Raw genomic sequence first — 26,870 nt, 5'->3', positions numbered from 1 at the left:
CTCATCCACAGCTCTGGAGACTAATTTGAAGAAGTCAATCAGGTTCAAGAGACAAGATCGGCTCTTCACGAACACAAACTGGGTGGGGTCCAGTGTTTGAAGGTTGCCAGTATCTTTGTTTATAAGTTCCATGATAATATGTTCCATGCCCCTGTAGATCAGGCTCGTCAGACTGATGGGACAGTAGTTCCCGGGATCCAAGATGGATCCCCCCTTGTGGAGTGGGATAACTGTAGCTGTGTGTCACTCAGTGGGCATGAAGCCTGAGGTGAGGCTGTGCTTAAACATGACACTTAGGTGAGGTGCCAGTTCATTTTGTAGTTCATGTAGTACACAGCCTGGTCCCATGGATGCTGTATTCTTAGTTTAGGAGACTGCGGTTTCTACCTGTGTGTCCTTGATTACCAGAATTTGGCAATCTTTTGGATTTGTAAATGTCCATGGCTTCAGATGACAGCCTACATTCATGGCCTGCTTTCATTGATCTAATAGTCTTTTTAAAATTCTTAGTCAAATTCCTAATATTTTCCTTGGCTTGAGGGTATTTACATCTGTTGTATATTCTAATAAGTCTTTTCCTTTTATTGTAGATTTTACTTATGTCAATGGACTTCCAGGATGGTTTTCTTTTAAATTCCCCATTATATTTAGGTCTAGATGGGACTGCCAATTCTATACATGTATTTATGTGAGTGTAAAACTCCTTGGTGACTCTACTAACTGAGACAATGTCAGAGGTGATGTTATTACATGTGAATTTTGAGACTTCATCATAAAAATTGAGGAGGACTGAGCACTTGAAATCTTTGAATTATGATGTATTAATTTCAGGGGGTTTAGATAGCTTGAGGGGAAAGATTACTACCAGATGTTCTGACTTAACCATATGAAGAATTACTAATACAGTTGTGCATGATGAAGCTACATTTGTAACTACCAACCCAAGAATATCTGGCCTGTAGTTGAGCTAGTAACAAGTTGGTCAACTGAGTTTTTATTTATTAGGTCTAAAAACTTTTGAGCATATCCTATGTTGATGGTGTAGGTTGTCCAGTCAAGTGATGGGCAGATAAAGTCTCCAAGAATGATGAAGTATTTATTTACTTGTGTGGAGTTCATCCTTAATGTTTAGGAACCTGAAATGGACATACAGGATCATGGAAGGGGTCCTGTAACAGGTGATAAACTAATTGATTTTGTTAAGCATGATTTGGGAGTTTAATCTGTGGGTCTCTAGGAATCTTTCCAGAGGTGATATGGTCTCTGACAAATATGGGCACATCAACACAATTGTTATTGGGTCTGAAGGCAAGGTATTCACTAAACCCAGGTATGGAGAGAGTACTTTTTGGGTATTTAAACTAGGTTTTAATGATTACACATATATGAATGTCTTCCAAATGCAGAAGTGTCCTAAAGTTGGGTTACTTGTTGCGAGCAAAGCCACCTTAATTTAACTTTGTTTTGATATAGATAAGTTTGCTTTGTTGAAATGCTCACTAACTGAACTTTGCCTAAAAATACACTATGGGGGAGCAAAGGCTTTAGCCAGCATGCAGAAGCCTTTGAACAAGAGATGTAAATTATCCTTTGCAAAGCAGGTAGGATAGTCAAGCATCTCATACCATGCTGCCATCTCATACCATGCTACCATTTCATACTACGCTGCCATCTCACACCATGCTGCCATCTCCTATCATGCCGCCATCACACACCATGCTGCCATCTCACACCATGCTGCCATCTCACACCACGCTGCCATCTCCTATCATGCTGCCACCACACACCATGCTGCCATCTCATACCATGCTGCCATCTCACACCACGTTGCCATCTCATGCCATGCTGCCTTCTCATATCATGCTGCCATCTCACACCATGCTACCATCTCATACCATGCTGCCATCTCCTATCATGCTGCCACCACACACCATGCTGCCATCTCACACCATGCTGCCATCTCATACCATGCTGCCATCTCATACCATGCTGCCATCTCATACCATGTTCCCATCTCACACTATGCTGCCATTTCATACTGTGCTGCCATCTCATACCATGCTGCCATCTCACACCATGCTGCCATCTCATACTACGCTGCCATCTCACACCATGCTGCCATCTCACACCATGCTGCCATTTCATACTGTGCTGCCATCTCACACCGTGTTGCCATCTCACACCATGCTGCCATCTCACACCATGCTGCCACATACTGGATCTTCCTACAATGACACCCACAATTTTTTTAGCCAGTTGTTGAACCCATTCATCTTTTCTTTGTACTTAGGCATCATTTCTGTAGAAGGGAGGATTTTATTCAGTGTCAGGGTCTTGCCTGCAATTGTGACCTCTACAGAGAGTTCAAATATATCTCTCTTTACCTCCCTTAGGGTTTTTTTGCCCCGATTCATTCACATTCACATGAACAACCAGCAACATGACTCACTTGGGCTGCTCTTTGCCCAACTAACCATAGGTGTGACCCCCAAAGCATATCAGTTCTAGCTACAGATCCCCTGACATGACTCTGGAAAACAACATCTCCTACATAAACCTATTAGAATCTCTTAACTTTCAGCCTAACACTAGACTTATGGGTGGCTTCAACTACCCCTCCATAAACTGAGAGGCTTATACAACCCATAATTCATTTGCTCAGAGGTTTTTGGACTTCATCAACACAAACACTCTTGAGCATCTAGTTAGCTCCCAAACTAGAGGTGCAAATATCCTAGATCCCCTGGTAAGGCCTGACCACAAAATGATCTCCTTTAGTGTTAAAACTAATCTAGAATCCCCATCAAACTTTAAACCTGTTAAGAACTTTACTAAAGCCAATTACCTCAAACTAAGTGACAGCTTATTAAACTTCCAATCCCCTCCATACCTGGATGACACTGAGGCTTACTCTGAACTGTACACAAAAGCACTGTACAACCATTCATAACTGCATAGAAGAGGCAGCAGCTGTCTGAGTCAAACCCATCATTACTAGCAGAAATAAACCACCCAGGTGTACCCATAGCATAAAAAGTTCAACAAAAGAAAAAAAATCAAAGCAGTACAAAAAGACACTCACCAGTCTAAACAAACAAATTAGAGAGATGGTCAAATCTGCCAAAGCAAACTATGAGGCAAAGATAACCTTCCAGGTGAAAAATAACTATGAGTTTTTTAATAATGCTCATAACCTTGGTGGAAATGCTCAGCAATGTGTTGAGTTAATCATGAATGGCAACACTTACACCCAGCCTGAAACTATAGCAAACCTGCTGGCTGACAAGTTCAGTTTAAACTTCTCCTCCCTATCACCTCCTACCACACCCAAAGAAATACTCGCAACCATCCCCTCACCAGTCATTATGAGGAACAGGTCCTTACTGCACTCGCTAAAGCCAAAAACACTGCCTCCATGGGTCCTGACAACATTCCAGGATGCTTCTTAAATAGCTTAAAACATAATCTATCAAGGCAACTAGAAACACCCTTTAACCACAGCCTTTGGATTGGCTTTGTCCCAGAGGAATGGAGGACTGCAAAAGTTGTCCCTCTGCACAAGGTGGGTCCATTAACTGATCCAGAGATCTACAGACCCATATGCTTGACCAGTCTTATCTACAAGGTCATGGAGAGAATTATCATGGAACTGATCAATAACAACACAGGAACTTTCCAAACACTGGACCAACCCTAATTTGGCTTTGTCAAAGGGAGGTCTTGCCTGCTGAGTCTGATGGACTTCTTCAAGAAAGTCACCAGGGTCATGGATGAGAGTAAGACGGTACACACCACTTATGTAGACCTGGCCAAAACTTTTGACACCATCCCCCACTTGGAGATCACAGATAAACTTACTGAGTTAGGCTTAAACCCCTACATCATCAGATGGGTAGCAAACTGGCTCACTGACAGTGCACATATTGTCTATATAGATGAATCCATTTCTGATAAGAAACCTGTTACCAGTGGTGCCCCACAGGGTTCAGTGTTGGGGCCCCTCCTGTTTGGTATATAGTTCTCTGAAGTGAAGGCCAAGGTTGGAGGCCTCTGGCTCACCAAGTACACTAAAAACTGTAAGCTAGGAGCAATCACTGAATCCCCAAATAATGCTGACATCCTACAAACAAGCCTGAAAACGATTGGTGTCAAAACCATGGTCTAAGACTAAATGCTAAAAATGAATAAGCATGCTTTTCAGTAAATCAGATATCACTGTAAATTATAATATCGATAGCACACCCCTAAAACTAGAACCAATGGTGAGGAATCTAGGAACACAGATAAATATTAACCTAAACGTTGACCACCAGGTAGCTATGGTAGTGAGAAAATCCTTCTGTGTGGCTCAAATTATAAGTAAAGGCATGGCATCAAGATCAAAGGAAGTCATAGTGCCATTGTACTCAGCCATCAATGGGCCCATAATCGAGGACAATGCTCCCTTCTGCATGTACCTAATCAGCCATTTACACCAACTGGAGCAGCTCCAGAGGTTTCTCACTAAAAAAGTACAAAACTTAAGACACACATCTTATGTAGACTGACTAAAGACCTTATGCCTTTACGCCATCTCATATCATTTTTTCAGAGGTGACTTATGCTTGACCTGTAAGGCATTCTGTTATCCAACCTTGATGAAAATGTTACATATTAACAAGAAAAATTATACGAGGGTTATGTTCCATGGACGTGAACCTTATTTGTGACTGAAACAGAACTTGCGGGAGAGACAGATTCATATCCTAAAGCTACCTCACTTATAGAATAAGCTTCCTGTCTTCATAAAATAAAGCCCATCCCTCACTCTGTTCATAAAGAATTTGGATAAATGGCTGGGGAACCGTAAATTCACTCCTGGGGTACTGCCCATCTCCCGTATGGACAGAAGCAATCTGTAAAATGACTCAGGACTCCAACACCCAAACTCCCACTACCCTGATACTACCCCATCCTATATCTGGGGAATTAAGATATAATATTTTCATATCCTTGATATTACTGGCTACCCTTGTAAAGGTTCTTGTACCATTAGCCTAGTAATCAACTATGAACCAATGAACCTATAAGAAGAATACCAAAGAAGTTGAAATGTAAGGTGCACAAAACAGTGATATTATCATGCTTCTGTACAGCACAAACAACTGGGCAGAGAAGAGCTATAGTGAAGGTGAGGGAGCTTGAGGTAATGGAAATGGTGTGCCTGAGAGGGATAGGAAAGTGTACATTGTAGTACAGACAAAGACATGAGTAGAAGCCAAAGTAGCCCCAGTTACAGAGCAGATGAAAGAGAACAGACCATGGTGGTTTGGTCACATGTGCAGGAAAACAGAAGATGATTCAATAATGTGGAGCTAGCAGGGACAGGAAGAGAGCAAGAGGACATGAGGATGTCCAGCTAAGAGATGGATGGATTACATGATTGGAAACCTGAGACAGCAGGTGTGACCAGCACTGAAGAGAAAGAAGTGACAACAGTTTACAGAAAAACCCAGCTCCATACAAAAATGGGAAATGAGGATGAAGAAGATGATGATGAGAAGGACTCTTAAGATTTGACTGATAAATAATATTTATAGCAATTATTTTGCAGATGTGAAGCTAACTGATGGAAAGAAATGTTGTGTACAATACAGATGGCAGATGCACTTGAGGCAGAGAGGTAACATCAAAATGGCTAAATATATACAATTCCAGTGAGAAGATGTGTTTTATTTTGTTTTTTAATGCTGATTGACCAGGATAATGAAGAGATTCCCAAAAGACTCATTTTAGAAACTGCTCAGAGAAAAGAAATGAATGTAGTCCAAAGAATTTAAAACACAAAGTATCTATACATAAAAATGTTGACATTAAAGTATAGGAATGGTTTAAATGTACTCCTCTATATACATCAGAGGCAATTCAACATATTTGCAGTGTAACAAGTTACAGAAAAGATAGAGACAATAAGCAGAGCAATAAGCTTATATGACAGAAGGGTTAGGGAAATAGAAGCAGCTATATTTCTCCACAAGAAAGCTGACTGCCAAATATATAAACTTTGAAAAAAATCAGTTATATCCTCAGTTGGAAGGAAAAGTCTTTTGATTGCTATCCCAGCATGCAGAAGCAGTGATCGCCAGTAAGTACGTTGTTCTGAGGTATTAGAAGGACCATGGCACCATTCCTTTGGGAACACGTACTTCGGAGAGCCTTTAGACAAATACAGGAAAGATGTTTGCCTTTGCTGCTTAAATAGGAATATGCACAACAGGAGGTCAGATCTGGCTAGCACGAGGAGTTACAACATTCCCTGGAGTAATCTGTAGTGATGCCCTGAACAATATTCCCAGGAGTAATCTGTAGTGATGCTCATGAAGAACATTCCCTGGAGCAATCCACAGTGATGCCCTGAACAACATTCCCTAGAATAATCCGCAGTGATGCCCTGAACAACGTTCTCTAGAATAATCTGCAGTGATGCCCTGAACAACATTCCCTAGAATAATCTGCAGTGATGCCCTGAACAACATTCCCTAGAATAATCTGCAGTGATGCCCTGAACAACATTCCCTAGAATAATCTGCAGCTTTGCCCTGAACAACATTCCCTAGAATAATCTGCAGCTTTGCCCTGAACAACATTCCCTAGAATAATCTGCAGTGATGCCCTAAATAATTACTGTTATAAACCTACATATTCTATTGAACAGGTTTTGTTGTTGCATGCAGTTGAAAGGCCAGCCATGAGAAATTAGCAAAAGCTAACAATCCAGTGCAAGAAGATGATTTCTTTCACTGTTGCTGCTCAACCAAGAGGAACCTTGAGATCCTTCTTAAACAAAAGAGTAAGTCATTAACCTTACAGATAATGTAGCTCATATGCTTATCAAAGGTGAAGCATGTATGCATTATTAGGCATAGGCATTTAAAACTGGTTTCAATGCACTGCTTACAGTAATTAGTGATGGCCTAGTGAATTGAGACCCATTTAAGACACATGCAGTGGAAAATCTCATTGCCTTTGTTCTAGTTCAAAAGAAGCATCCTTTCAGGAAGCCATTGCAGTAGACAGTTCAAGTTGCATTCAAGAGTACTCTCAACAATTAGGTGAGTGGAAGACCAGTAAATAATTAAATCATCTGCGTACAATAACATATTAATTGCAGAGTGATCAGATGGAGAGGAATTAACATAATGACAGAATAAAATGGGACCCATAATCGAGCCCTGAGGAATTCAGCAACTTAATTGTGAAAAGTAACAGAGGATTGATTTGGCCAGATTGTTGGTAAACAAATATATAACTTCAGTCCTATTCACAGCATTGCTTAACTTAAAAGAATCTTATGACTGACTATGTCAAATAAACGTAACTCAGTTAAATAGTCTCATCTGTTGAAAATAAGAATGTCATCTGTGAGAGTCCATGAAGTTCATAACTCTCAATGAATCAAGAACAAATCTCAATAGAATCAGGGAAAATTTCAGAAAAAAAGCAGGGGCAGTCAGGGACAATTAGTTAAATATTACAACTATTGAGACATTGACAGAATAAGGGAGAGTGAATTAACATACATGCATGCCAATGCCAAACCTATTATTCTATCAACTTTCTAAGTGCGATATTTAAAATGTGTCCCTATTTTTGGACCTTTTCCCCCATTATTTTTGCCTTTGTCCATATTTTTGTACTAAGAGGATGAGATGTATCTTACTGATTGTTAGTTGAAAGGAGAATGCCTTTATTTATTGACTCAGAAACTAGCTACTTAGAGTCTCCTTGGTAATCCAGAGGCAGGGATATTAGCATGATTGTTAAATGTCCTGGGTCTAAGTCACATTCTAAAGGCATATATTTTCCTTTCTTACACTGTGATATGAATAATGCCATAACAAAGGCTTTCAAGTATGTGTGTGTGTGTGTGTGTGTGTGTGTGTGTGTGTGTGTGTGTGTGTGTAAAATCTGATCTTAAAATTACATGCTACTGATTCTTAAATGAAGGGAAGATGACGTTCCTAAAGCGTATTCAGAGCCTATCTGCTGAGGGGCTGTTTAATGGTCTAGTGGCAATGACATCAGCATGAATCATTTAAAGGTCCTGGACTCAAGTCCCTGACAGAAGCCCAAATTTTCCTTTTATGTTCCATGATTTAAAAATGCCTTCACAGGGGCTTTAAGCTACATGTGTGTGTGTGTGTGTGTGTGTGTGTGTGTGTGTGTGTGTGTGTGTGTGTGCGTGTGTGCGTGTGTGCGTGTGTGCGTGTGTGTGTGTAATCTGACCTTAAAATAACATGCTGGGATGCAAAGAAGTTATAGCCTTCAGTGTAAGTAGGGATTGTTAACGGAATGCTACACAGGGGAAGTTATTTCCTATCCTACAGCGATCCTTGCTGAAAAAACTATGTTTCCTCTTATCCAGTTTGCAAAATAAGGTGTTTATCATAATAGGACATGAATCTGATTATAATTTTAAGGGGCTTAATAGAAGGCTTTGTCTGTCATGAAAAAGTAAACCAAACGTCCCTTCTCCTTTAGACAGAATGAATATACTTTCCTGCTGTTTGCTACTAAGTAACTTAGAAAGACTAAATCACAGCCAGTCCTTCATACCTTATGACAGCACATAAATTCTACTAGAGGTCCTTCATTTTCTGCTTTTGGATATGATGAGCCTGAATCAAAAAGTTGCATTCTGACATCCACAACTATTTGATTGATTTTGATACCTTAGACTTTTTGCTGGTGTTCATAAATGAGTCCTGTTATTTCTTTATTTTATCAGATACTTTGCAGTGACACTTTGAAATGGTGTTACTTGTTTTGTCAGTTTCTAAATACAGTAAACTCTTAGTTAACCGGCACTCTCAGGCAACCGGCAAAAAAAAAAAAAATCAAAGAAATACATTACAATTTTCATGTGTTGCACTTTTGTCCCCCCCTGCAGAAACATACCTTATGTTTTTAGAGTTTTAAAAAAGAAGATAGGAATAAATTCCCTCTCTCCCCAACCTGAGAATAAGTCAAACCAAACAAATAGTGTAGGGTATGGTATTAGCAAGGCCTATTTTTAACGGTAACGCTCAAGCAGCCAGAAACTACAGTTATCTGGCATCTACCAATCCCCACGGGTGGTGGTTAACTGAGAGCTTACTGTTTTTGTGATATACGAGGCCAATCTACAGAAAAAATAAACTTGCCACTTTAATTGCCTGATGGCGTAGAGGTTACATTTTCATCCATAATACAAATGAAGTGTTCAGCTGTCATTGCACGTTTCTGAAGAACAGATGTAGAGAACATGGCTAAATGTTCACACACCAGATCTCCTGTTTCAGGAGAGCAGATAGAAAACGAATTCTAGGTTGTTCACTCCTTGATTAAGGCAAGTAGGACTAGTGCCCCAGGTTTTGCAGCAGGTTAAAGGGTAAAAGCCATGTGGTGCACTGTCATACAGAGGATTATAGTATGACACTCCTAATGCAGCTGCATGCTTGTATTCATGGAGCATTAAGTATACTGATAAAAAGTTTTATCTGCAGTATCTAACAGTAGCTTGGCTCCCAGTCCCATTCCCATGGCGTGATCCATATTGCACAGACCACAAGACTTTTGCCATTGAGGCACTACAGAAGTGGTTTATACTGAGCATAGCACAACCAGAATAGGGGTACTAAGATGAAAACATGGAAACTAGCTAAAAAGCAGAACTGAACAGATGAAGGACAAAACGTTATCAGCCAGAAGAGAATGAGCAGGTTCAATGTTCACTGAATGTTGATGTATTTTTTGCATCATTCAGGCTAGACTTGTATTTAAAGTCAGATTAAGAAAAAGTAAGCAAGATCTTTAACTCAAATGTGTTCAGTCTTCTCTTCAGGCATTAACAAACCAAAGCTTGCTGAACAAGTCAGTTTAAGAATAAAATGTCCTTTTTTATCAGCATTCTACTGTCTGACCTGGGGGTCTGGAGAAAGTATTGCTACCTGCTCTTGCACGTGTCCAGAACATTGCATGCCAAACAGAATAACACCCTGGCCACATTCAACAGAAATCTAGATAATTGGATGGGTAACCACAAATTCTTTCTTCTTATGCTGCCATCTTTGAGAGTGGAGGTAATATTTGAATATGGGTTATTAGCTAGGCCTGTAATGGTGGGCAGACTGATTGTATTGTACTTTCTTATCAAGTAATGGATTTTAAATAGCATTGCACAGATGGTTGTTACACAATGATGCAGAACCTCTAATGCACCCTTAAGATGTCTCTTTCAGGTGCTATCTGCAGTTAGTACATCCCTCATTTCAGCACAGAGCTACTAAATGACAAAGATGTAAAACTGATTTAAAGCTGATATCTCACTTAAGTGGGTGGCCTGCAAAAGCTCCAATTATTTCATTCAAATTTACTCTGTAACTACATTATACTTTGTCAATTATGAGTGTTTTTTCCTGCATAAATTTGAGTCTCTCATTTTATTTCTTCAGTTCTTTCATGCAATGAGGTACATATACTGAGAGACTGTTACCACCTAAAATTCTCTTTTGCCTTCCTTTAACAAAAACACCCTTTCAGCTTCCTCTGTCTGCCCCAAATTGTGCAACTGTAGTAATGGCTACCACAACAAAAAAGGCTAAAGAATAAACTGACCAAGTGGCAACTCTAACAGTAAGACCTCACCTTTTCTTTTGGCTTCCTCAAATTCTCGTCTGGCAGTGTCAATGTACCTCTGCACCAGGGTTTTGATCACCTGCAGTCTGTAAGTCTCCTTGCCTTCTGCTCTCATGCCATCATCCTGCAAGAAAAATATTAGAAAAATAACTTAGATATACCTTAACCAGTAATTTTTTGCAAAAATTATTAGACTTCATAAATATTAACATTCACAAACACATGGCAAAAATGCTGACAAGGAGCAGAAACATACTGATATCATCTTGATAAGCATCCTTGCCAGCTATGCTAAGCTAAACATCACCCTGCTCCCTTTTCATTCTGACCACAAGTCCACAATGTTCCTTGTACACACCAGACCTAATAAAAAATGGCACTGTCTTTAAGATTTTTTAATGCAAACTATTGCGTCCTAAACAGCCTCTTTTTATCATGTATCTGGGTCCTTGTATTATCCCCCCACAACCAATCTGTGAAAACCTGTATCAACAAATTAAACAATTGCATTGACACATTTACTCTTTTGAGGTATAAATATACTAGAAAGTCCTACAATAAACTTAAATGTTGGTACATTAAATTATTAAACCAAAAGAAAGAGTGTACAAATCCTTTAGACTACCTGACTTACTAAAAAAATCAAAAAACAAAGCTTAACTTTAAGTAAATCATGCCAACAGGATAGCTGACAGTAATAAAGCCTTCTACAACAATAAAGGAGAAGGTACAAGAATGTTGTGAGCTACAGTAAAATAGTGTCACCATAACAGAGCCAACAGATATAATTACCACACTAGCATACAGATGTTGAACAATTTTCAGGCTACAAAGGGGAACACCATCTTCTCTTCTTCCCTGCACCATGATCATGCTCAAAATTATATTTGAAATTCCACCTATGCCCACATTAAGGTCAGAGAACAAGGTCTATTAGAGTAGATTAGATACATTTAATTTTGTAATGAAAAACAGCCTATTTTAATATGGCATTAAAACTGGCTATGACCTTAATATCTAGAAGCAGGCTACTGTAATCCCAATCTGCAAGGTAGGCCCTCCACATAGACCAATAATTACAGACTAAGTAGTCTCACTACTTCATTGTGTGCGGTGATGGTGAGAATCACTATGGCACTTATTTAGGCAGAAATGGGCAACTGCCTTCATGGTGATCTAGCACAGAACAGTTTGTCAATGGTAGAGATCGCATATTTAGCTAGCGATGCATATTTTTTAATTGTGGCTACAGCCATGAATGAAGGTTTATCTGCTCATGCCGCAGACCTTGATCTGGCTAAAATATTTAATGCTATACCACATGATAACATAATACATTAGCTTAGGGGTTTACGGTATTGAAGATGCAATAACTTAGGTGTACAAGTGGCTACTAGTTCATACACAAAAGGCAAGAATAGGGGTACTCTGATCCTCACATCTCCCGTCCAGGGTTGGATCCAGTACAAGGCTCCCTAGGTACCTGACTAGGGACCTGTGCAACTGGGGGGGGGGGGTTCCATCAATGCTGTGGGATGATAATTCATACAGCATTATAAAAGTTTTATATTCCTTCAGCATGAGTTACTAAAACACAATCATCATCACTTTCATGGTTGTGCATTAATAAAGGAATAAAAAATGGTAACCCTAATACCTACTTCCCTATTACTAGGTGCTAAATGCAGGCAATGAAAAAGTTACTGCTCTGATTTTACCTTGTTTATCCTTCCATCCCTGTGTGTGAACTTAGGCATGCAGCAACTGACCTACTGACCTTTTCCATATAAGGAAAGGTCAGCAATTTCACAGACTTCCATATTTCTTTCTTTCTTTCATTCTTTCTTTTAATTGAGACTTCATTGAGGCTAGTTTAAAAATAAAAACTTCAACTGTATTTCTTTCGAATCTGTCCTTCTACAACAAGTTGCACAGATGTCACAGTAATGTACATGGCTTCAATTTCTGTGCAGAATTCTTGACATATGAGTTGATCCATACTTCTCAGCTGTCCAGAATTTTAGCAGCACATCCTTGATTTTGCCTTGTGTTTTTGCCCTGTCCTTCATAAAAGTTTTGATTTTTCTGGTAAGTCGCACAAGATTAAAGTCAGTCAGTAACACCAGATATTAACATTTCATATTCTTGTTTTAATGCTTGCTGATGCAAAATCTGTTGCCTATTAACCATTTAAATGAACTGGGCAATATTTACATTTTTTTCTGTTTTGAGGATTTTGCCTCCACTCATTATTTTTGACTTGTTCAGAATTATTGAAAAAAGAAGAGATTCAGAGGCATGCTTGAACTTCATCCAGCCCTTTCATCTCTAAGCCTCTGTTGCATGGTGGCAGTGGTAGCTTCTTTCTTGTCCAGCCAATGCAACTATCAGTGCAATCTACTTGTTATCATTGCATGCAAGAACATTGTACAGCCTCTAAAACTGCAAATATCAAGTTAAGATAAGATTAAATCACCAAGATGTTACCACATTTTTATGAGAAACAACAGTCCAGACCATGAATACTAAGACAATTAGGACAGGTGGTAAACCAAAGGTAGGCTACATATTTGCAAATGCTTCCTTATTTTCTGAAATGAAACACCTTTCACTAAAGTAAATTGTGCACATATTCCAGTAATGACTACATGTGGTCCAAACTTTACATTTCAGACTTGATTAATCTCCCTTCATTTGCTGTTCTTATTTCAGGTCCAGAATAAGGTGTGCTACATTGCAGTCCTCATGTAAAAATTCTGCCTTCATATTCAAAACCTTAATTCACCTGTTTTTTGAAGTTACTATCTTGGGAAACTACAGTGGTGCCACATATTGCTAAAGCAACTGAAGCTTGTAAACCAGTTGACTTTCAAGACACAGTAAAACAGGTGGAGGGTGTAAATCAACAGAAGTTGATTTGATCCAAAAACACATATTTTAAGGCAAAATATACAGTTTTGAAGCAGTAACACAGCATTTAGGTTATATAAGAACTATGCCCCGTATTCCCTGCTAATTTGTCTGAGTCATTTATTGCAAAACATATAGTTTGCATGGTGTTTTCAACTAATAAATCCACAAGAAGCAAGGAGGTCTGTTCCCTATGAAATTTGTGTTTTTTCAGCAAATTATTTTTGATTGCAGTTATTAAAATGTCAGGCATGTGAGATTCAGACTTTTTACCCTTCAGGAAATGCTAGCTAATGCTAAACTAGTTATTCTAGTGACTAAGTGTGTAAGAATAATACTTAAAATCTGTTCCTGATTTTTGTTTTTTGTCTGATTCTTCAGCTAAAAATTTGAGAGGGCAGTGGGGCATTGCAATGGATTGCACTACATGGCTCTAACAGCAGTGAGCTTAGATGCATTTGTGGCCATTATTTATGTACTTATTAATTCACTTGATCTCAAGCAAAACTATCAGGTGTAGACACTCATGCAAGTGGCTATAATTGATGGTCATGTGTGCATAGAGCTCAACTGTTCCTGATTTTGCCTCATAATCATGGTTTGTTCCAGGTAAAAGTTGTAGATTTCTGGAAAATTGTTGTGGACTGCAGTCACTAAATAACTGCAAAGATGAGTTTCAAACTTCATAGCCTTCAGAAAATGCTTGCTAAACAAAACCTGTTATACTAGCAACTAAGGTGTGTGCGAGCAATATGTAACATCTGTTCCTAATTGTGGGTCATTGTCTCTGATTCCTGAGCTAAGAGATTGGGAGGCCATGGCAGTGCAATGGGTTACACTGTATGGTTTCCACAGCAGGGAGCAGAAATACATTTCTAAGTCATTATTTAAATACTGGTTCATTCATTTGATTGCAAGCAAACATGCGTGATGTACAGTGTCATAGTAAGGGGCTGTAAAAGATGGTCACATCTGTGTGTATGGATATGTATGTTTGAGTATAAATAATTGGTTCTTACATCCCAGAATAGTTTGGTGAAAAGGAAGGAATTCATTGAAGAAAACAAGAGGATCATCATGAACCATGCTTTATAGGTATGATGTTGGTGTCCTTTTCTGTTGACTGTTAACAAAGTTTTTGCTTATTATCTGGTTGAGAATAAACTGGACAGCATGAAGTCCATGAATTTAATGTTAATATTTTAACTGTGAAAATATGTTAATGCATTTTTTATGGTATGTGGGTATAAAATGCACTATATTGTTCTGTAACAGTGTTTGCTTGGCATAACTTAGTACCAACAAGTAAAACTGTAAGCTATCAATCAGCTGCTTCCTGTAGTACAGAATTTAATTCCCACTGGAGTTGTATGCCTACTGTGTGATTCTGACAAAGCCACTTCACCAGGCAGTGCCCCTGGGCTGCCCCTAAAAGGGGACACTTATGCCCAGTGGATTGTCCCAGACTTTTAGCAAATGCCTTCCACATTTGAATTCATATACTCTTCACATACCATCTAATTAGTACTTCACTATATGCTAATTGACTGTAGTTTAATGTCTTCCCAAATGCGCTTTCAATAAATGTGAGTTTCAGGGGAAGGAAAGGGAAGTTTACTTTTGGTCATGCTAAGCCTGTTTTTAATGTAAGAATTTTTTGTATTGTTTAGCAAGTGGCTGTCAGTGCTTTTGCTGTAAAATTGTAACATTTAAAATAAGTTGCCTAAACTGCATCCAAATCTCTGATCATTACAAACAAAAGAAGAAAACAGTATGCACAGTGACAGTACTGAACAGTGTTTTATGGTAATTGGAAAAGACTGCAAAGTATTGGGATATTGGTATGGCTCAAGTTGGGCTGGACCATTATTTTGCCAAGGGCTTCATTTGACCCTGATTCATAGCTCTGCCCCCATCAACAGTGGAGTCCATCAAGGCTTTGTCATAGGGCCATTTCATTTATCAGATGTCAAAGTTGACTCCACATATGCAGATGACAGGAGACCTGGGAGAACTATTCTTAACATTGATGACACTATCTGGCTTCAAATAGCACTGAACCTTGTACATAAATGGTAATGTAGAAATGACGTCACTTTCAGTGCCAGTTGGTAACCCCCCTCCCCAGTTTTATATGTTGTTGATGGGTAACAGCTATATTTGGCAAAATAACAAAAGAACTATGGATTCCCTGTTGAGGATGACATTTAATTTGATACCCATATAGCCATTACTGTCCACAAAAAATATTGTGTTGCCAACCTGATCCTCCATGAACATAGCCATACCAAAGGTGTGAGGCACAACCTTCCAAACTGGGGATGCAAAATAACACAGTCCCCAGAAAAGAGCACTTTAAAGATGAATTGTGAATTTTGGAATTCAGTGTTTTTTGTTTGAATCACAATTCATTTAATGGAATATCAGAACTCAGAGTATCAGGTCTCACACTTCTGATGGGGTCCCTTTGGGTCTTCAGTAGATGAGGAATGGGTTGTATAGGACATGTAATTATGAAATGTAAAAAGGGATGATTTCATAATAGCTGAGAATATGAGAGGTCTAAGAGGTTATACAAGTACTAGGAAGAAGTGGAAGGGTAAGTCAAGAATCAGGCACTAAATGTTAAATGATGTAAGCGCTTTCATCCATATTTATTAAAACAAACTTCTTCAGACAACAAGAGCAAAGTAAAAAACACAGTTTAAATAGCCCTCCATTAAATCATGTGACCCAAAAGGAAATTACATCACTGAAACAAATCTTAAGAATAACACCATCTTGTGGTTCCAAGATTGAACTACAACTAAATAAACAGTCAAGTCATTCATAAAAGTACCTGGCTACCAATATAGTATGATAGAACAGAGAACACATTAAATTGAAATACAACCATAAAAACCATCACATATAAACACTTAAAACCAAAAATATTACCGATCCAGTGCCTTCACTTTTAATAAGCACTGTACTGAGCATGTATCATTCAAACTAGGAAAGCTATAAGCATTTAATCGAACTTGCTACTTAAGTTCACAGTGTTCCAGTTTAAGAGTCCAAGGACTCCCTCTTTCATCAGATGAAACTTGCTCAATTATTTTGAATTTAAAATTATGTTCTGGGATGGTCATATGTCTGGCTAGGGCATTATGGGCATGCAATTTATTAATACTATAAATATGCTCATATAGGTCTAAGTAGTTTCTATATTTTAGTTTAGCTGCAATGTGCTGATGGTTGAAACTGGGGAGTTTGTATAGTGAAGTGGCAAAAAGTAGTGGTTAAAGGTGTACGTCTACTAAAGTGTTTTCTGCATTCAAAATGTCGGACAAGTGAGTTTCAACAAAAACCATGTTCATGATACTGACAGTAAATATATATATATGTATATATATATATATATATATATATATATATATATATCTATATACCCACTCACAGAACTGAAAAAAGTACAGCATATAAGGCTTCCAGAAAATATCATCAGTTATTCAGACACACAAAAGGCACATAAAATAAGCATATAACTTTACCTACAGGCTATTTTCTCATATGTATTCTTTAATGGAGCTCTTTACTCTGTTGCTATAGCCAAGGTGTAGAATTCCTTACCCACCACAATCAGAACCACTTCTAACCACACAATTTTCAAGAAGTCTCTGCAACAATACCTCTCAAAACTATGGCTCTGTTTGTGTCTTTCGGCTTTTCCCGGTTAGGGGTCGCCACAGTGGAACTCCGGTCCGCTAATGATTGGTAGTTGATTTTTACATGCCGAGTTACCAGCCCTGACACACAACCTTCAACAAAGGTACGCTCATTCACACATGTCTCCACGCAGAAGACACTCTAGCTGTGAATCGAACCGGACAGTGTCTTACTGTGAGTCGACAACGCTACCGCAGCATCACCACCACGGATCTCTAAAACTATGGCTCTGTACGTTCTCAAATAAGAACTATGGTTCTGTACATTCTCAAATAAGTCTTCCAGCATTACGTAAAACTAGAAACCTCTTCTAACAACTTTAACACTTTGAAATATCTATCTTCACTTAATTTAACTCTTCTCCCTCTCAGTTTTATGCATCCTCCGCTACAAGATGAAATTTAAAGAATAGAAAGCCTAATTCTAATTGTATATCAACATGTATAGAGTGTTACCTGGATATAAATCATTGTTATTTTTGTATTTTGTATAATGTTGCTTACTAGCAACTTGAATCTGTTAACAGTCGTTATGTAACTTTATCTCATCAATTTATATGTAATATGTGGAGCTTTTCTCCCCGGGCCTCCACTGAGAATGGGGACTCCTAGGCCCAGTGGACTATCCCGGAAAACAAATGCAAATAAATAATAAAATAAATATTGCCTGAAACAACCTCACTCCTTAGAGGATCTTTCAGTGACATGACTGCTATGAGATTTATTTATTTGACATTTGTTTGCAGGGGTGGTCTGACTGAGTCTACAGACCCGTTTTCAGCAGAGGCCCAGGGAGAAAAGCTCCACATACAGTACAATACAAATACAGTATAATCCGGTACAATACAAATTACATTAGAAATACTATACAAAAATAAGTTAAAAGTGTAAACTATGTTACAAGATATTGCAGTATATTACTACACATCTAGATAATTCTATAGAACTAAAACATTATAATCAATAATAGTCATTCTCACCATACATGATGTAGATAGTGTCCAAAAATAGTAGGTAGAGCAATGTGTGACATAGACTGTTATAGTACATGAAAAATAGAATGTTAGTTTCAGTTAGGAAAAGAGCAGTCAGAAAGTTAATGATGCAGATAGATAGTGAGGGAGTCAAGAAGCATAGAAGCAATACAGCCTGAGCAATAGCTTAATGATATGGTGTAGAAACAGAGGAGTTAGAAGAGCCTTAGGATCTTGCAGACTGTGAGGGATTGAGTGTGACAGAAGGGGAGGATGAGGCTGAGGCTAGTGTGGATGAAGAGGAGCATTAGGCAGGCTTTATGCAGGAGCACAGCCATGTCTTTTTGATATGATTCTTTAAAGAGGCTTTGCACTGGGTTAGGCCAGGCATAGACCTGGTAGCTAGAGGTAGTGAATTCCAAAGTATAGAGACAGACTATGAATACAGAGAGTGACCTGGTTTTCTTGAAGGTTTTGAGATAGCTAAGAGATTTTTGTCTTCTGATTGTAGTGATCGATTTGGTGTGTAAAGTGTGACTAGATTGGCTAGTGCAGGGCAGGCAGTAGGCTTGAAAATAAGGTTGTGCAAGGCGGATAGCTGAATAAAGGCAAGTTGGTTGGGGAGTTCAAACCAGTTTAATTCTGGGAGTGGTTTACAGTGGTGTGTGTGATATTTAGAGTTTATGGCAAACTTTCCAACTTTGTTGTAGCACTGTTCCATCTCGCTTAGGATAGAAGTTTGTAAGCTAGTTAGGATAGGGGCATCATAAAGAAGGGAGGGAAGTAAAAATATTTTTGCAAGGGTAGTTTTGGTTGCTGCAGCAAAGAAATGTTTGTTTCTATATAACAGTCTCCATTTTTGATGAGTTTTCCTTATATTTTGCTGTATATGGGGGTCAAATGAAAGTTTATTGTCAATGATCTGGAGCATTTCTCCCCGGGCCTCCGCTGAAAACAGGTTCTGTGGAACCTAATCGGACTTTCCCGGTCAACAAATGATAAATAAAATAAAATTAAAAAAAATGATAACACCAAGAAGTTTGGTTTCCTGCACTATTTCTAAGACTGTGTTGTTAGATGTAAGGATGTTGAAATGATCAGTGACAGGGAAGGTGTTTTTGGGATGAACGAGTACTAGTTTTGTCTTCTTTGGATTAAGAAAGAGTTGGGTGTTTCTTAGCCAGGATTTGACTGCAGTAAAGGACTGTTGAGTTTTTGAAAGTAGTTCTTGTAATGAGCATACAGATTATGGTGGAATCATCAGCATATTGAATGAGGGTCCCAGGGTGAAAGGCAGTGTGATGGTTGTTTGTGAAAATGTTAAAGAGCAGAATCTATGACTGCATCAGACTTTGCAGACTATCTAGGCAATGAGGCTTTAATCTTATTGTGCTACATACCTCTCATCTTCTTAGAGCAAGAAATCTGGACAAAGACATAAATAATGGGGGACTGAAGGCCCAAAAATAGGGACACTTTTTAAATATTGCTCTTACAAATTTAGAATGTTGATGCCAAAACAGGTTTTGCATTAGCATGAAATTTCTAAAGGATATGAAGTCTGAAACTCAAATGTCTGTCCTTATTTTCTGACTTCAAGCCTCAATGATTTGCCAATCATTTGCCAGAAAACTACAATATTATGATAAATAGGCCAAACATCTGAGGGACAAATCTGGACATTCTGCAAAAATCTGTACAGTTGAGAAGTATGTTCTGCTAGTAAGGGTTAGGAGAAAAGAATGAGAAAGGAGTGGGAAAAAATGTAAATATACACATAGACAGAGAGAGAGAGAGAGGAGTAATTTACAACAGGAGCTCCAGTTTGGAGCATACAGCAGTAATGTTCCTGGTGTATATATACACTTAGTAAGACAGCAGAGTCTATATCTCTCATTTGTTCTGACCTGAAAGAAAATATCCAGCTCTGCATTGCATTTTTCAGGTGATCACTATTCATTTTTCATAAAATATATAATGACTGTTTTGTTTCACTTACTATTGCATGTGGAAGTGGAGGATAATCATTTTGAGAAGATTTCTTGCAGCAAAATATCACTCTGAAAAATCCCCTGTAAGACATTTGAAAACAAAGTTGTATTTGAAGAGCTAACTTGGCTTTTAGTACAAAAAATATTCTCCGTATTTAAATACAACAATCAGTGAAACAGAATCAAAAGTTATCTGCAGCTAAAATATGGAACCAGTTTGTTGGAATTTATTCTCATCAGCCTTGTGGTACTGATGGTTTTCATTCTAGCAGTATGTAACACAGCTGCGTTAGAAATAATACATGAGTAGTTGTGCTGCATCAGAATACTACAAGTCATACATGGATGGATAAAGTCAGAAAGGTTTCCAGTGTTCCTAGCAATGATAATATGCCACTTTCCATTAGTGAAACCCATTTACTACCAATGGACCACTACATTTGTGGCTCCTGATGCCACACAGCACTAACAGGCCCCCAGATATGCAGTCTATGTAATGAATAGTCTGTAGTTAAATTTTAGTTTCTGTGAGGTACCAGGTGGTATCCAGACTAGAAGGATTTGGTAACAACATAGCTCATACTAATGTCCTGGGCTGAGATAAATAAATGCATATCTGCAGCAGGACTTATCTGCTAAAGGTCATCTTAAAGGTCATGTAATATTAGTACTCTTTATAGTAAGAATAAAGAGTATCTCGATGTACTTTTCAACCTCTTACTGCCAGAAAGCTGGACAAAGCCAATCAAAACGGGGGTACAAAGGCACAAAAATAGGGACATATTTTAAATATTGCTCTTATAAACTTAGAAAGTTGTTACAGTAACAGGGTTTGTTTTAACATACATTTTTTGAAGGATGTGAAATCTGAAACTCAAATATATGTCATTATTTAGTTGCTTCAGTCCTCATATCATCCCAGTCATTTACCAGAATACCACAAATTTTATGAGGAATAGACAAAGAATATAAGACAAAACCCTGTACATTCTTCAAAAATCTGGACAGTTGAGAGGGATGTATCTCAAGCCCACATCTGCAAAATGTGAGTCTTCCAGGCTTGGACTGGTTTGTAGCTAGTTATTGGACATGCAGTCCAGGAGACCATTAATGAGCCTAGCTAAGATTCCTAACTATCCCTAAGCACCGTCTGATTAAGTGATTTTTTCAAGATTATACAGTAGGCAAATGAAGGCTGAGGGACTCAAACCCTATACCACAGGAAATAGCTCATTGCTTTAATCCTCTGTGAGAACTGCCAGACCTAAATACACCTACCCACATACTTTAGACAGCTTAAGGCACAACCAGAGACCTTGGTGATATTTGAACTCATGACCAATGATTTACTAGACCTGTGCTCTAATCCTAATCTCCAACACCAGTGGATCTCTTAAAATGTAGAAAATGAAAGACAAGATTTAATATTCTGTACTGACTTCTATTTGAAGAACTGTTTCCAAAAGTTAACAGATGTCTTTGATTTTTTTAAAACAGTGGAATAGTTTACTATTAGTTATTCATCTGTTTGATTAGTTACTCATGGATGAGTCTCCTTGTCCACTGGAAGACTAGTTACCAGTTTATTAAAATCATTTTACCACTTGCATGATGTTGTTCCACTGCAATCTCCACTTACATTATGCAGTTAAAACATAAAAATAAATTAATTTATGAAAATAAAATCTGTTATTGCAAGTAGTCCTTAACTGTGTAAATTAATGGATGGACCATTTTTTTTTATCTTTTGGAAATCATAAATTTTTCAGACAGATCTGATTTACAGGTATGGATCACATACATGACTAGTCTGAAAAAGAAGCTTGTATTACAAGGAAATGAATGACCCCTAGTCAACACAAAGAAAAAATCTTTGAAAAACGAGTTGATTAAAACAAAGTGATTATCATTTTTTTTCAAACTGATATTTTTGTGTGCGTGGCAGGCTCTTCCGACCCCCCACCCCCATTCAGCATAATCAACACCAAGTTTACTGCACTAGAAGCCAGAGGCAAATATCCAGCTGCAGCAGCCTCATTTGAGGAATGTGTATTTCAGCAAGATGCTTCTGTTCAAGCAATCGGCTACCATACATCTGTCAGAATGTAATGCTCAATCATTTGTTTTCATATATAATTTATAAAAAACAATAAAAAAGTGCTAAATCGCCAAGGAAAGCAAAGTACTGTAAAGCAAGGTTTAGCTTGAAAGTATTTTTTGCATTGTGTCAGTATAGTTCTGAGCAATCATTAGAAATTTTGCTTGAGTAAATTAATTGGTCCCAGTTGTTCAACAGAGCCTTGATTAAAACTGCAAGTACCTACCACAGTTTATTTAAGATATGAGGTCAATAACATGAAATAAAGAGGGTATGGGAGTGAAGCTCCTACAGTACCCTTTATGTGTTCTTATTTTGTTAGTATGCAGCATAATTTGCAATATATGCAAGCTGATGAAAGGAGTTTGGCAACGTATGCTTTCAATGAAATATTTCAGGAAAGCGGTACCGGTTTTTACCCTTCTTTACCTCTCTAATACTAACCTCCTTAGATTACTATTCAAATTATGCATCTCTCATTTCTCTCTCAATTATGATGTACAGTAATTGCAACTTTTACTATGAATCTTTTTCTTTTTGCTCTATTGACAAAATTGTACTGACACTGTTATATTGCTTCCATTTAAACCATTATTATAAAATTTTCAAAGTCTTTTTGTTTATTGCTTATGTAAACTTTTACTGTAATGTTTTTTGGAGCTTTTCTCCCTGGGCCTCCTCTGAAAAAGGGCTATTCAGCTCAGTTGGACAATCCCAGTCAACAAATGTAAAATAAATAAAATAAATACAATTTTCACTAGGTTTTTAAAGTTATTGGCATAAAATTTTAGCCATGGCTTAATACTTACTAATGCAACATGTCTGTCAAGGGCCACCTGACCTTAAAGGTCAGGAATTGTATGCCTGATATTTCTTGTAGTTATATGGATGATGAATGGATCTCATTAAGAAAGGATCAGCAGTATATCTTTGTCTGTATACATAAGTTCTGGGTTTAGATGGCTGTTCCATGAAAATGATAGCTGCAGAAGGGCAATAATTGTGAGAAGGATTTGTCATTCCTTAATCTAGTATTCTTTTTCTGAATAGACAGATTTAATACACACTGCCATTATGTAAGAACTGAATAAAACTGGGGTTATAGGTGATTAGTGAGTTGGTAGTAGCAGTGGGGGACAGGTGATTATTGTAATTATCACTCTTTCTATTACTCCAATTTTTCTGTCAAGGCTGAGTAATGGAAGGTTTAAACCAATGTGAAAAATGAACTTAGGGCATACTAAGTAGTTACTAGTAATGTTATCCAGGAGACTCTTGAGAAGACTAGACCACTTTTCTAATTGTTCCTGAGCACTGTCTGGTTAAATGACTTGTTCAAAGTCACCGAGTAGGCAAATGGAGGTTAAGGGAATCAAATCCTGGACTACAGGAAGCAGTTTATTAACAACCCATATCCTTAAGCCTCTGAAGCAACTGCCAAACAAAGCAAATTACTATGGGGATTATGGAGACTGATGAAGGACCACATATATGTGAACAGGGCATTCTACAATGGAGTTACATCCCCTTACAACAAGGTCTTTGCATAGCAAAGAAGAACTTGGAAGAGTCCCAGTATAAAATAAAACATGGGTGGATGTACTACTGATTGTCATGGAGAACAAGAGTATTTAGAAACTGTAGGGATATTTACCAAGTCTTTAATGCATAGACTTGGTTCAGGAAAATTATTGTAGAGTGCCATTACTGTAAAGGGACAGATTGAAGGACTGTAGGTGGTTAAGACACAATGTAAAAGAACAGGAGCTTCAGAATCAGAATAAATAATTCTCTCCTTGCAAGCTCACATCCTTCAAGGGATCTGAAAAGGGTTGGTCTTTGGTCCCCTCCTTTTCATGCTATTTATTAAGCACTTCACCAGAGATTTCAAATGTCTTTAACTAATCTTTTTGCAGACCAGGACCTGTACATTCTGGGCAGAAATGCACATGAGACCCCAGACTATCTCACTGCTAGCATGTCCTTGACCCACTGAAAGGTGACCCTTGTTGAGCACAGTTAAAAAAAAGTGCATAATTTCTGGCTGAACAGAAAAATTAAAGGCAGTCTTAAGATATTCAATAGGTTCACAGGTTCTTAAGTTCATTGGTGATTACTGGGCTAATGGCACAAAAGCCTTTACAAGCCTATCCAATAATACCCACGATATGACCATATTATGTCTTAATTCCCCAGATATGGGATAGGGTAATATCAGGGTAGTGCGTCTTTGGGTGTTGAAACCCTGAGGCCTTTTACAGACTGCCTTTGTCCATAAGGGGCACGGGCAGTACCCCAGGAGTGAATTTACAGTTTCCCATCCATTTTTTCAAAGTCTTATTGAAGAGATTGAAGGACGTGCTTTGTTTTACAAAGTTGGGGGGTTTATTCCACAGACGAGGCCTTTGGGATATGAATCTGTCTCTCCAGCAAGTTCTGTTAGAGTCACAAATAAGTTTCAGGTCCATGGAATGTGTAACCCTTGTATAATTCTTCTTGCGAATATGTAACATTTTTATCAGCGTTGGATCAGAGAATGCTTTGTAGGTCAGGCATAAGTCCCCTCTCAACAAATTATATGAGACAGAGTAAATGGATAGGGTCTATAGTTGTCTGCATAAGACATGTGTCTTACACTTTGCATTTTATGTGAGGAAACCTCTGGGGTACCTCCAGCTGGTGTAAGTGCCTGGTTAGGTACATGCAGAAGGGAGCATTGTACTCTATTATGGGCCTGATGAGGCTAAGTACGATGTTAGTATGACTTCCTTTGATCTTGATGCCATGCCTTTACTTATAAGTTGAGCAACACAGAAGGATTTCCTCACTACTGTAGCTACCTGGTGGTCAACGTTTAGATTACTATCTATCTGTGTTCCTGAGTCACTCACCACAGGGTCTACTTTTAAGGGCGTGTTATCAATATTATGATTTGCATAGATATCTGATTTACCAAAGGGAATGAATACACATTTTTCAGCATTTAGTCTCAGACCATGGTTTTGGCAGCAGTCATTTGCCATTTTTAGGCCTGTTTATAGGATGTCAGCATCATTTGGGGATTCAGTGATTGCTCCCTGCTTACTGTCATCAGCGAACTTGGTGAGCCAGAGGCCCCCAACATTGGCCTTCACTTCAGAGAAATGTGTGCCAAACAGGAGGGGGTCCCATCACTGAGCCCTGTGGGACACCACTAGTAACAGGTTTCTTATCAGAAGTGGATTCACCTATCTGGACAACATGTGTCCTGTCAGTGAGCCAGTTGGCTATCCACCTGATAATGTAGGTGTTTATGCCTAACTCAGTAAGTTTATCTATGATCCCAGAGTGGGGGATTGTGTTGAAAGCTTTGGCCAGGTCTACATAAATAGTAGGTACCATCTTACCCTCATCCATGGCCCTGGTGACTTTCTCAAATGAGTCCACCAGATTCAGCAGACAAGATCTCCCTTTGACAAAGCCAACTTGGGAATGGTCCAGTTTTTGGAGGATTAATATGTTGTTATCGATCAGATCCATGATAATTCTCTCCATGGCCTTGCAGATAAGACTGGTCAAGCTTATGGGTCTGTAGTTCCCTGGGTCAGTTGATGGCCCCCCTTGTGCAGAGGGACAACTGTGGGACAAAGTCCATCCAGAGGCTGTGCTTAAAGGGGTTTCTAGTGACCCTGATAGCTTTTGATTTAATGTATTTAAGAAGCATCCTAGAATGTTGTCAGGACCCATGGAGGCTGTGTTTTTGGCTTTAGCGAGCTCATTAAGGACTTGTTCCCTCATAATGACTGGTAGGGTGATGATTGCAGGCATTTCTTTGGGTGTGAGATGAGGTGATGGGAGGTTTGAACAGAATTTGTCTGCCAGCAGTTTTGCTATAGCTTTAGGCTGGGTGTAAGTGCTGCCATTCATGATTAACTCAGTACATTGCTGAGCGTTTCCCATGAAGTTACAAACATAACTAAAAAAGCTTATGGTTATCTTTCACCTGGGAGGCTATCTTTGCCTTGTAGTTTGTTTTGGCAGATTTGACCAGTTCTCTAATTTGTTTGTTTAGATTGGTTAGTGTCTTTTTGCAATGATTTGTCCATTCCTTCTTGGCCTTGGAGATTACTTTTTTTTCCTTTTGTTGAATAGCCTATTTATGCTAGGGGTCCCCCAGAGTAGTTTATTTTTGCTAGCAATCATAGGTTTGACTCAGACAGGTACTGCCTCCTCTATGCAGCTATGAATGTGGTTGTACAGTGCTTTTGTGTACACCTCAGAGTAGGCCTCAGTGTCATCCAGGTTTGGAAGTGTAATAAGCTGTTACATAGTTAGAGATAATTGGCATTAGCAAAGTTCTTAACAGGTTTGGAGTTTGATGAGGGTTCTGGGTTAGTTTTAATACTAAAGGAGATAATTTTGTGGTCAGATCTTACCAGGGAGGAGATAATGTACAGGACGGAGAAGCATCCCCCCATGTTTGTGAGCACTAGGTCTAAGACATTTGTACTCCCAGTTGGGGAGCTAACTGGTTTCTCAAGGGCGTTTTCATTGA

General features: G+C 38.5%; 1 protein-coding gene across 1 annotated transcript in view; it reads right to left on the bottom strand.

The window, feature by feature from the left end:
* The window catches only part of LOC122803163 (short transient receptor potential channel 2-like), a 1,104,815-nt gene that overhangs the window by 10,492 nt on the left and 1,067,453 nt on the right, over positions 1–26,870 (bottom strand). The window contains exons 20-21 of the mRNA XM_044072780.1: positions 20,247–20,319; positions 10,666–10,780 (exon numbers count right to left, since the gene is read on the bottom strand). Of these exons, the coding sequence (XP_043928715.1) occupies positions 10,666–10,780; positions 20,247–20,319 (188 nt within the window). The remainder of the gene's footprint in view (positions 1–10,665; positions 10,781–20,246; positions 20,320–26,870) is intronic.

This window comes from Protopterus annectens, chromosome 5.part1 (genome assembly GCF_019279795.1).
Source record: "Protopterus annectens isolate FY-2018-M chromosome 5.part1, PAN1.0, whole genome shotgun sequence".
Taxonomy (NCBI): domain Eukaryota; kingdom Metazoa; phylum Chordata; order Ceratodontiformes; family Protopteridae; genus Protopterus; species Protopterus annectens.
Note: the sequence above shows the minus strand (reverse complement) of the source record. Positions and strands in the feature narration are given on the sequence as shown.